We start from the raw sequence: 13,410 nt of genomic DNA, 5'->3' as shown, positions 1-13,410 counted from the left end.
GTTAAGTATCGTCCCAGATCAGCTTTTAAGTCTACACTTGCTTATATCTGAGCCGACACATTTCGTCTGATTTGTTCTTAAGATGAGACTACCTTTGAAAAACATACACCATAAAAGCTGCAAGTCGTGTCCCTATCAGCCTGTGCAGATTGCACAAGATTATCTGGAACGACACTTTAGGCACATGTATTATGTCAAGTTTTCCCAGCTGATTTTATTTCATTGTATCTAAAACAGTGATTAAACATTTAAGAATCATCAACTCCAATGATGGATGGCTTCAAATGAGCTCAATTTTAACAAGTGATGACAATTACCGTTCTTAAAGTGATATTATGGGCATTTTTTACTGTTGAATTGAGCTGAAAAAAATTAGCAGGTCAAAAGAGTAAGTTAAAATGTGGTTACTGACCAATTATCTACAACTCATCTTGCTACCAGTTGTTAATAAAAATATATTTTATATTGGATATTTTACGTGACTCACCCAGTCCTGTAAGCCGAAATGATCCGTAAAACAAAAATGTGTCTTTGTGTCGTATAAACGAATCTGCACTAAAACTAAATTTAGGTTCACATTGTACATGCGTGATCAGTTGTCAAACGAAAGTACGGTTGATATTCAAAAGCATTATTTTTCTCTTTCCGGGATATTGTTTTAGTATGTTGGTGCTGCATTAGCAAATATAAGTGTATATGAAGTGAAATCACCAAAAATAAACAACGGTTGCGATAGACACCTATAAACTGTTAGTTGCCCATAATATCACTTTAAATTTCCAACATGTTTTTTCTAACATTAATTTTTATGGGGATAATACCAGTTTCATAGACTTCTTCATGTTAATGGACAACATGTATGGCTCTTAACATTGCATTAGCTGCAATTTTCCATCTTAATGTTCAAGAGTGTGAAATTATTTATAAATTTGTAAAACTTTGTATCATTATTGACAGACATGTGAGCAAATGCATTCTTTGATTAAATACATAAAGAACATGTGTTGTGTACAACATAAAAATCAGACATTTTACATTTCTTGAAACAGTTTTGCAAAAAAAAGCATCAGCCAATAAATGTTATATTAGCCGTGTCATGCAAAATGGGGGGGTCTTAAGCCATATACACCCAGTGCACCTTCAAACCAGCCTGCGCAATCATGCAGTCTGGTCAGGATCCACACTTGCCACTGTGTAGTCATGCAAGGGTTTCCTAGTCTCAAAAGCGGACAGGGTAGCTCCTGACCAGACTTGCCACTGTGTAGTCATGCAAAGGTTTCCTAGTCTTAAAAGTGGACAGGGTAGCTCCTGACTAGACTGCGCTGATGCGCAGGCTGGTCTGGAGCTAATCTGGCAGCCCATGGCATAAGACCCATTTTCCTATGAAACCACTCATACATCACTCACACTTGGAATCTGCCTGACTGAAGTCCAGAAGGCACTCCATGGCCAGTATCCGAAGGTTGCGAGCTCGCTCCATCTCAGCAATGTTAAGAAGCAGTGACACGGAGTGGCCCAGAAGGGGTAGGCACATCACCCCATACAGTTGTTGCACCACGCTGTGAACACATTTATTTTTTCAAAAAATAATAAGCTTTTATCTGCATTTAATTTTTGTATGTAACTAATGATTCAGGAAAATGTGTTTCATGGACGTAAATATAATGTGGACTTGACAACTGAAGGACAAAACATGGCCTGATTTACTACCATATAACCCATTAAAAATGTTCTTTGCTATAAATAGCACATCTACTTCACATACCATCTGGCTCTTTAGGGAAAATGTGTCCACTGTGACTGTATATATGAGCCGTGCTATGTGAAAAAGGGGTTTTAATCATGTGCGTAAAGTGTCGTCCCAGATTAGCCTGTGCAGTTCGCACAGGCTAATCAGGGACGACACTTTCGTCAAAAACTAGATTTTTGCTACAAAGAGACTTTTCTAAAACAAAAAGCATAATAAAAGCTGAAAGTGTTGTCCCTAATTAGCCTGAGTGGACTGCACAGGCTAATCTGGGACAACACTTAACGCACATGAATTAAACCCCCTTTTCACAGAGCGAGGCTCAAATATAGTACCTGCACTCAGCGTTCTTCACCAACGTCCTCAGGGTCTGTATGATAGCTATCTTCAACTCCTCGCTCAGATGGGCCACTAAAATAACAACAATGCATTCAATCTTTCATACAAATGCACTTGTCGATTAGTTGTTTAAATAAACCCTTTCCCACTCAGAGGCAAATTGAAAATTGCTATGAGCAAACAGCATAAAACCAGAACAGCCTGCAAATAACTCCGGTCTGTTCAGGTTTTATGCTGTTTGCTGCTCATCAGTATCTATGGGTTGGAAATAAAGCCTTTAAAACTTTAATCTAGAAAGAAAAGATTTCAATTAACTATAACTTTTTAAGGGACTACTAACATGTCAAAATATGTATCTAAGTGGTAAAGAGTTAAATCTGAAGATTGCCAAATGTCTGCACATCGTGTTACATGATTTGAGCATTTTCAATCGAAAAGTCCCAATCTCATAATTCACTGATAATATACCCTTGTCCAGAAATACCTACAGTTGTGTCCATAAAAGTTTTAAACACATAAATTGTGAATGCAGGCCAGATTTATATTTTTAAAATAAGACCCATTATTATATTGGATAATGGGATAAATATATCCAAGAACATCTGCATGTATTTAGTGATTGATACAGTGGATTAATATGCACATATGCATTTGCAAATACTTTTATAAACTAAACAACATGGCCATATATGAACAACAAATTCATATTGCGTTCCTTTTACAAAGAGTCTTCGTAGCATAAAACCCGGTCATTCGTGTTTTTGTTTTATTGGAGTAAAAATGTATAAATAATATACAGATGAATTTAAGTCTAGCTTTGAAAGATATTGTAGCTAAGAACAAAATGTTCATACTTAGGGGTTCGCTATCTTTGTAAAATTATTCTACACAATAATTTTTCTGACAAAGATGTGTGAAGCAATAGTAGATATTCACCTTTGCTCTGGTCTGTCGGGCAGGACAGCATGGTGGTGGCCGTGTGGAAGATGTCATGAAACAAGTCCCATCTCGTGACCTTCGTGTGACCCAACACATATTCCATGCATGCGTAAAGGTCCAGATAGAGGTCCTGAGAACTGCAATAGTCATGGTTGTGAACAATATGAAGACATGAAATAACTTAAGCTTGGAACTTTTATGAATAAAATTTGAACACTTAAAAACACATTTATTCATGTATTTATACAAAGCTATACGAGTAAGAGGTATACAATTTTGAACGACAACAAATCAATACCTTTTCTTTGGATGTTTAAGAATAATTCTTAATGGAAAGATGACATATTCCTGAAGGTCTTGAAGGTATACAATGTCCACAGACTGCAGCGCAGTGAAAAGCTTTGCAATATTTTCCCGGGTGTGTTCGCGGGTTAGCTGAACACAGAAGGGCTTCAGGCGAGAAAATGCTTCTGAGCGCAAGGCATCCCTGAAATATATCAGCATACAGCGTATCAGATCTTTTTTTGGGAGATAGGGTTTTCACCCATTGATTTTGAAGAATAGGGTGATTTCAGTCTTGGAATAGGGTGAAATAAGTTATAAAAATTCATACCTCAAAATAATTGCTACTTTTCTTCTGTTAAAGCCCTCACTTGTATTTATTCAATAAATTGTAAACTGTCTTGATTAACTTAAATGGACAGATGTCTTTAAAATTACACTTAAGAAAATAATTGTTAACTCAATCATGACACCCTTAGGCAGTGTGCACATTTCAATCATTTTTTTCTGTCCCATTAACGTCAACATTTCTTACAAGGGCTACTACTTTTTCCACTTTTGACAGATGTTTTTAGTCACGGACTTTCCATCATGTTTTTGGATGTCAACGCGCTATTTTCAAATGCTGTATACAAAGTTTCTAACAAAATTAATAACACAAATGATTCGGCGCATATTGGCTCTTTCCTTCTTGGTTGAAAAAATTTGCGATATACTGATATTTAGGCGCACAATCACGGACATCTTTAGACCTCGACATTTTTATTATGCATCGTGATAAAAAATGAAAGCACAGACGCTTAAGGAAAACATTCACATCGTAAATATTTTGGTCAGATACTTAATTTGCTATCAAATTCAGTACGCATAGCTTTTGAATAACTTGAATAACTGTTTTCCTCCTGTGTCAACCAGACGCTTGCTAACTTTTGAATTAATAAAAAAGTCGCTGCTGTACAATATTACTCCAAAGTAAAAAATACCGAAATTGAGCAAAGCATTTTAGATCGAGGCCGGTATAGTACACATCAAATTTAAATAGTTTGCGTTAAAGTTGAACTGGTTGCGTTTTCAATATGCATTATAATGAATTTCTTTGTGTTTTTTAAACATTTTAATTGGGTGAAATATGCAGATACGCAGCTTATCTGGGACATTGAGCATAGAAGAGCTTGTGTTAAGGAAAGGTTGGTTAAATTAATATGCATCAGTGTTAGTTTTTTTCAAAGTTATGGCAGTTATAGGTACCAATTTCAAATTAAAAAAAGTATATATTTTTCCAAAATGGGACCTCATATTGAAGGTTTCAAAACCAAAAATATGTTTTTAACTCTTTCAGTGCGGGAACCGAATTTTGAAGGCCTTTGCAAACAGTTTGGATCCAGATAAGACGCCACATAACGTGGGGTCCCATCTGGATCCAAACTGTTTGCTATTCTGATATTTTTTTTTTTTTTTTCGAAGAAATGCTAATTGTAGAAATTCAGCAGACGACATTTTAGCAGACGATAAATTTCCCAGCATGCAAAGGGTTAAGATAGCTCAATATTTATTTCAATTCCCATCAAGCTCAATAAGTTGAATATTAGTAAACAATATAAGGAAAACACTTGTCAGTAAAAAAAAACAAGACTAATTTCCTTATTGTGGTCAAAATAACATGATTTTCACGATCAAAATGACCCACAACGGTGAAATAAACACTTTGCCTATTAAGAGTGCAAGAAATATGGCAATCAAATGATTAATGACCATGTAAGATGTAGTTCTTCTTGAATGCTCTTGAGCTTTTATAAGTACATATGTACAGCTCAGAGTTCTTCTTGTTAACCAATTTGTTAATGTCAAAAAATAATTTATCAGGTATGTCTATGAAATCGAGTTCAATCAACCTAATACAGCGTTACAAACACAATACCTGTTATCACCGACATCAATTTGCGAGTGATTTGTGGAGAAATACTCAAAGCAAAAACTTTATTTAAAATCTGTTATGAAACCGAAAGCCAAAGTTATGAATTGACGATTCGATCTATCTTAAGGATGTTCCAATATTACGATTGGTTGATTAGACACGAGATCTATCTCGCCTAGGATTCCGGAGATAGTCTATAGCGTGTTTTCAAATTCGGAAATTTGTCAGAATACTCGGCTTTGTCCATTGCAAAAACATTCACATTTAAATGAACCGTTGACGCGTTTGAAACTTTGAATTAATATCAATATTATGCGAGCATACCATATCAAGTAAGTTGTTTTAATTTGCGCATTATGGATATATTTACGATCAATCTGTGCTTATTTATGCCAGAAAAGAGTTTATGTTGCTAATATATCAGATAAAAGCCCTCTGGGTTCCCTCTGGGCTTTAAAAGTTGTCGCCACACTGTGGCTACATTTGGGTAATTAAGATCATGTTGTTATAATACAAACAAAAACTGAGCATTTTACAGTATGTTAAAGGAATTGATTTATTAACCGTATTATGAATAATAACAACACATTAAACATTGTTCATTGAATAAAGGCACATTCAATCAGTTGTAAGTCTTGTTGATTGACACCTTTGTGGCAGCCTGAATATGTTGCCACAGTTTGGGTGCTTCAGCAGCTTTCTGGTATTCTGAAAATACAAAAAAGGGAAATATAATATTAATATAATACTAATTATAATCAAGTAATGTGTAGTATATAAATAATATAAATGTGTGCTAGCATATGACCTTCTTCATAGAGCCCGTAACACAACAGACAAATAAAATAAGCATTTGTGTATATCAAATGTCAAATTGGATTAATTGATTAGTTTTGAGGATATAAAGAGTTCACAAAGCATAGATTGTGTGTTGGAATTCATATTGAAGGAAATGAAGTTCTGATTAACAACTGTCTTTTTTGTTTTTGTTTGTTAGCTGGTGACTGTGAGCGGGGAAATGTTTGCATTTTTTTTAATGATTCTCAAAATTACCAGAATCTTATGTTCACTTTCTAAAAGTGGTTATAAACTCTGAACTTGCCATTTTGACGAGTAAAACAGAAATATGTCACCGTTTAAGTATAACTAATACATGAAAAATGTTTAATTATTTTCTATAATTACACCGATTTTTCTAAAAACAATCGATACTTACCTTTTTGATTGTGATGGTTGTCAATGTAATGGTCTTGAATCGGCTTCGACACAGTGTGACAAATACTTCACATTTAAGCGCAAAGTCGGTATACTTCAATGTTGCCTTATCTCTGAAGCAATAAGACTGCCGACCAATTAAGATAACTTGTAACAACACCCCAGATAATCGCAATTATCACCGTTGCATGCCACTTTGCGACAGTCGCATGCTCCATTGATTTCAGCAGTGTCGCTTACATTACAGAAATCAATTGCATAAAGACTGCCGAAAAGCAACTGGTAAACAGAGCGTCTTATGTCATTTAAAGGAAAAATTACGCAGAAAAAATGTGTTTTTTCGAAAAATCACATTTTGCAAAATTTACTCGCCAGAATATTTATTTTGTCGCTAATGGCGCCAATGGCGATCGACAGCGGGAACCCTTAGCCCCGCCTAGATTCTGGGCGGCATCTTTTCATGAATAAACGTGTAATCAAATGCAACTCCCAGGGACCCAGAGGGTCAATAGCTGGGAGTTGTATTATTGCAACTATCCTCTATTCCTATAACTTCGTGCAGCCCTATAAGATCGTGTACTTTTTTATGACGTAAACTTCTAAGCAACATTCGAACGCACGTACCCGAAAACTGTTCACTTTTGTAACGCGAGAATTTCCACAGCTGATAAGACAACAATCATGAGAAAAAAAAAATAAATATGATATAAATTGTCAGTTTTTCTGACCTCGTTCCAAAGAAATAGCCTAAACAATGTTTAAAATCTGCACATTTCCTTCACCAGACGGCTATGTTTGTCAATGTTTTGATCGTAAAATGTTGTAAGAGTAGTTTCCCTTGGAGGCCCGTCTAGAATTTGTATTTTGGACTCTGTACTTTGTATTACAATACGATTAAAGTATGCTGTATATGCGGAAAATTTTACCCCCAAATGTTGACACGAGACCATACAGCGATTTTCCTTGTCCAATTGGGAAAAGTACCCGTACCGGTCCGATTGGGAAAAATTGAGTCGTGAAAACCTCAAAATTGGGAAAAATCGAGTCGTGAAATCCTGAAATTGGGAAAATCGCGTCGTGAAGTTTGGGTCTTATTGAATACATCATACAGTTCATACTTAATTGAACATACCCATTTAAATAATCATTTGCAGGCATGCCTTAATGACCATTAAGTTATAAAGTTTATATAAATAACAAAATATTATAAAGAACACACCAAATCAATTACTAGTTGTTTTAATCTCTTTTAAAGCAATGTCTCTCTCTTTCATTTTTGTGAAATTTCAACAATCTTTGATGTTTCATCATCACTCAGTTGCTTGCATCCCTCCCTGCACAGCATCATTATTGCTGTCAATGTGTCCTGTGATTGATGGTTCCGATTGGTTTTTTGGCATAATATTTGCTATTATGACTCATTTCAAACTACGATAAGGTTACAAACCGACGTAAAACAGTACGCTGGCTGCCTGGCAAAAGAACCGGAAACAGTAACAACTCTATTGATTGAATGCGCTGAATAATAAAACCCGAAATTAATCGAGCGCGTGGTTACACACAACTATACGATTTTCTTTGTTCGCTCGCCGAAAGTTGGTTTTTTTACGAAACTTTCTATCGTTTTGAGAAAAAATTCGGACGCTGATTGGGATTTTTCCAGATGCCGATTGGGAATTTGGGAATTTTCGCTCGATTGGGAAAGTACCGTTTTGGGAATTTGGGAATTTTCGTTCGATTGGGAAAGTACCGTTTACCGGTACTTTATAAAGAAGGAGGAAAATCGCTGCCATACGTTAAAATCGTGTCCGGCCTATTGCGATGAAGGTTCTCACTGCGTCAATTTGGGATTTTGTCACAAAACAACTGTCATTAGAAGGGTTGACAGCCTTTTATGCCCCCATTGTGAATAGAATTTTATTTAGCTTTTTTCCATTAGTAAATACACTTTATCTAGACCTCTGACCACCGTTCATCTTTCGTTTTTTATGAAGACCAGTTTTGTTTAAACCATTATTTTCATTACAGTTAATTCACGAAATTCATCTAAAACAACAAATATTTAATACAAATAAACACATATTCACAAAAACATATATCGGCTATTATAAACACATCCCAGGGTCTCGCTGTGACGTCATCAAAATCGATGAACGATCTTATAGGGTAATTCTGTGTGACGCAGACTACCATATACACGAATGTTTAAAGGTATGTAATTCCATTATTATTATCTGTCAACCAACATACTTCACTCGTTATTTGTTAAACAAAAGATACATCATAAAGTATATATCAGGTTTATTTATTGTCTAATGATCTTTCATGAAAGATATGCCATTGAAATTTAAGGTGCGCAAACTTATAGGTTTAGAGGCTAATGTAAGATGCAACATTCTTGCTTGAAAGTGTCGGATAAAAACATCTCAGTTTCATGGTGGCCCTAGTGATTCACAACAAAGGTTATTAAAGGAAAGGACCTTGACAGCCCAAAATGAAAATTTCTTGATTAATTGTTTTTAAAGAAATGTTAAACAGCCTGTTAAACACATTGTTGTTTGGCCAAAGTGATTAAGCCGTGCCCAACCAAAGGTCCACTACTTCAAAATTTTGTTAGTTTATTGTTTTAGTTGAAAAAGACTGGTTCTACACTTATTTGTTAGCATTCATTCTAGTTATGTTTTTAAAGTCAGATCTTTGAGTGAAGCATGTTTAACATTTATTTCACTTAAACTTTAAAGCAATGTCAATGGGTTCAACTTTAAAGCAATGTCAATGGGTTCTCGTGATGAAACTTTGTCACGAAAATATGTGTTTAAAATATAATTCCTTATCGAGTTAGACTTAAATGTTATATAAAAATAATAATTAAAAAATGCAGTAAGTATATCTGCGAGTACGACACACTTACATCTAAAGACTTTTTTTATAAAAGAAAGAACAAGTCTTTCAAAAAGTTCTGGAAAACCTCAGCGTTTCATTGCAAGGGAGGAAAGTCTGTAAGTATTGAAACGATAACAATATACCGAAAAGCAAAGAGGTTAACATGAACTATTTCATTGCATGGTAAACCACTCCATATTCATAGCTCAATTCTAAAATATCTGTTCGTCATTGTAACGAACTTAAGCGGGATCAGTGTTAAGATGCGTAAGCGGCTCGCTTAGCTCTCTTGGTCTTGTAAGCGTGAGGTCCCGGGTTCGAATCTGCACATTTTTCACCACATTGGCGTCAAATGTATGGTTGCGGTTTGTCCGACGTGCCACAGATTGCGTAGCAGTAGAAAATTCGTGGAAGAATTTCACAATTTGAGGACGTGTGTGTAGCAGGGTTCGGTATAAGGAGAACTTATACTTTCATAGCGATAAAGATAAGATAAGATAAGATTTATTTTGAGTCGGCAAGAGTTAAACAACAAACATAAGCTCAGACAGCTTGTACAACCGACTATAAAACATGATGAATAAGAAATAACAAGTGTATAAAAGCTGAAAGACTGGAAACAAATTGTTCTACAATTAAAAGGCAGATATACATATAAATATATAGCATGATATTACAACATCAGATACGGTACTAAAAAGTTTAGATTTGTCTACATTAAAAGTCAGATAATTTTTTAAGAGAAAGAATAAAATATCAACTAGACACAGCATGCAGAGCATACAAAACATATCAAGCATACAGAGCATACATAGCACGCAGAGCATACAAAGCGTACGGAGCGTACAAAGCAACCAGAGTATACAAAGCGTAAGGCACACAAAGTATACACAGCATACATAGCATTCAACGCAAACAAAGCACACAAAGCATGCCAGGCATACAACATATACTAGGCATACACAGCACACAAAAAATACACCAAGCAAACAAGGCATATAAAGTAAATAGAGCAAAAAAACACATGCAAAGCACACAAAGTATACAAGCAAACAATGCATATAAAGTATATAAAGCACATTAAAACATGCAAAGCACACAAAGCATACAGATCACACAAAGCATATAAAGCATATATAGGGCCTACAAAGCATACAGATCACACAAAGCATATAAAGCATATAGGGCCTACAAAGTATACAGAGCATGCACAGCACACAAAGCATACAAAGCTAAGAAAAATACTAACAGCATATAACATTTAAATAAATAAAGCATATAGAGCATGCTAAGCATCCAACGCACACAAAGCTAAGCAAATCTAACACTATATAACATTATAGTAGAAAGTGAACTTAAAACTAAGTGATGTGATGCTCCCTTGCTGTGGAAATCCCATTCAGTCTACAGCATTTGCACGTACAGATTTTTCCATTCCATGTCCCAATTAAAGTTTTAAATTGCGAAAAATTTGTACATTTTCTAAAATCTTCTGGTAGGGAGTTCCACAGCGAGGGGGCAGCATATATAAAAGAATTTTTACCATATGTTGTTGTGCGTACCTGTGGTATCTGTAAAATATTGGTATATATATTAAATTTATGACTGACTGTCTCTTATCAATTAAATCATTTAACAAAGGTGGAGAAATTTCATTTATGAGTTTAAATGTTTCAATAGCCATTGATCTTATACGTCATGCTGTCGAGTGTCTGCCTGATTTGTCACCGGGAGGCCCCAGTTGAATACCCACTGTGGTACGGTATTTTTCTGTCTGGGTTACGTGTTTTTAAATGAATTAAATGTTTTTATGCTCATTTACTTCGGAGATCTATCAAATAACTTATTGCTATTTGACTGATCATAGCTTTAGTATTTTACTATACCTCATCTCAACTCAGGGTAATTCGTAATAGAAATTTAAGCGCCTCGTTCATCATGTGATAAGCAATTGTTGAAAATTCTATTTTTTGTATTTTTACTGAATGGCGTCCAATTTGAATTTGCAATCTATGACTGGAGAACCTTAAACTTGCTCATTATTAACAGTGATAAACCGCAAACTATTTATTGTAAAATACTTTTCCGGATTAAGCAATAAGTTGAAAAAATTGATTGTAGGACAAACGGCTAGCGGACATTCGGCACCTTGCGTATTTTTGCTTTCCCGGCACCTCTTAAATGTGTCGACCAGGACTATTGGATTCCGAAAGAAATTTCCAACCGGCCAATCGGCACCCAAATTTCTAGCTGCGAAAAAACAGTGTTTTAAAGGAGGCGATTGATAAAGCCCTGCAACATTTTGTTAGACTTTGTCAGACTGATAACCGTAATTACTCCAAGTTTTCGGACATGTAAAATAATTATATTGGTTTTGTGTTCAAAAAGTTAGATACGAAAAATATTCAAGAACTACCCGTGTCCGAACATTAAGAGACAAAAATAAAGGTGTCAGGAAATTAAAAAAAAACACTCTAAAATTATTTCATAGACAACTGGGTATAAAATATGTATAGCGTTCATGGTATCCACGACTTACATCACCTGCTTGTAAAATACCACGCAGGATAGTATAAATTACTTTTATATATGTTTGTACTTTATGTTTGCACTTTATTTAAAATATTTGTACATGTTTTATTTTTATGCAAAAAGTAAATTTAAGGCTGTACCAACGGGTTCAAAGATGATTTAATTTCGGTTTTCTTTATTATTTGTTAAGGACATAACTAATGTTTGCATAGCATACTTTAATATAATGACAAAATAATTGACAGATGTGCGGATGTTATACATGAGTTTATGTACGTTAAAAGTTTACTGTCATATTAACTGTAATAATAATGTAATAATAGTAATAATGTAGTAATATTGTTTAAAGAAAATGAAAAAAGGCAGAATACTTTGCTTAATTGAATTGTGTACATTACCCATAACGAATTTAAAAGTTTGTCAACATATTAGCTAGCTTTTTATACTTGTTTTTATGTATGCACCAACTACAATGCGACTTTACCGGTTTATTTAAGTTTACAGACAAGAATCGACGTCATATAACACAATTTGGAAGATTCAGATGGTTGAAATTAGCGTATCCCGTGACAGAAAACTATATGAGTTTATTGTATTGTAAGAGGGAAGCGGACAACGACAACAAGCGAGGTTTGGTATAGGGGAGATAACCATGGGTTATGGTAAGGTTAGGGTTAGGATTAGGGTTAGGGGTCGGGTTAGGGTTAGTGTTAGGGTTAAGGCTAATCCTAACCCAAACCCGACCCTCGCTCGTTGTCGTTGTCCGCTTCCCATTGTAAGTAGAACGCAACTTCGTTCGGGTCTTCCTTCGACACATTTTCCCTTGTTGTAATTTCGCGATTGTGAAATACATTTAATATTGCACCGCACTGATTCGCTTTCACTGAAATTTATTTAATATATTTTTTGTATTCATATTCTTATTTTATAGAAGATAAAAAAGGATTCATGAAAGTAACATAGATACATGTACAGTATTTCGTAACGATCTCGATGCCCAAATAACATTATTATGCCAGATTTCCACGCAAATTTATATCAGGAAATTTCTTTATGATTTGAAAATGACAAATATAATTGTTTATTATCAAACAAGCAGCTAAATAAATAATTTGTGTCTGATATGCGTTATTCAAATTCTGTGAACGTAGCGAAATAGGGTGCGGTATCTTGTACACACTTGTGCAAATTGCATGCTACTTTGTATATTAAAAATAACAATTTCCGTATGTTTCTTCATCTTTTTTTGCTTCGTTCATGAGGAAGAGAAAAACGTGGGCGACGCACGTGTTTCTGATCGAGATATATTACTGGTCTTCATGTGCCATTCTGTATTTTATGTGAGGTTTTCAGAATCGTTGGTGTCGACGCCTTCTTTTTTAAACATTGTATGCGATTATCGTGCGATGTTTTTTTTATGGACTAATATTAGCATTTGAGTGACGATTTGAGTCGTGTTCTGAGAAAACTGGGCTTAATGCATGTGCGTAAGGTGTCGTCCCGGATTAGCCTGTGCATTCCGCACAGGCTAATCAGGGACGACACTTTCCGCCTCAGT

At 35.1% G+C, this 13,410-nt stretch overlaps 1 protein-coding gene across 1 annotated transcript in view; it reads right to left on the bottom strand.

Annotated features, from left to right (window-relative positions):
- The window catches only part of LOC127881932 (TELO2-interacting protein 1 homolog), a 68,425-nt gene extending 58,987 nt beyond the window's left edge, over window positions 1-9,438 (bottom strand). The window contains exons 1-5 of the mRNA XM_052430159.1: window positions 9,349-9,438; window positions 3,324-3,512; window positions 3,023-3,162; window positions 2,083-2,158; window positions 1,408-1,559 (exon numbers count right to left, since the gene is read on the bottom strand). Of these exons, the coding sequence (XP_052286119.1) occupies window positions 1,408-1,559; window positions 2,083-2,158; window positions 3,023-3,162; window positions 3,324-3,512; window positions 9,349-9,350 (559 nt within the window). The 5' untranslated portion in view covers window positions 9,351-9,438. The remainder of the gene's footprint in view (window positions 1-1,407; window positions 1,560-2,082; window positions 2,159-3,022; window positions 3,163-3,323; window positions 3,513-9,348) is intronic.
- Between the last annotated feature and the right edge of the window lie 3,972 nt (window positions 9,439-13,410).

Source organism: Dreissena polymorpha, chromosome 5, assembly GCF_020536995.1.
Source record: "Dreissena polymorpha isolate Duluth1 chromosome 5, UMN_Dpol_1.0, whole genome shotgun sequence".
Taxonomy (NCBI): Eukaryota; Metazoa; Mollusca; class Bivalvia; order Myida; family Dreissenidae; genus Dreissena; species Dreissena polymorpha.
The sequence above is the reverse complement of the archived record's forward strand: the minus strand, read 5'-3'. Positions and strand labels throughout refer to the sequence as shown.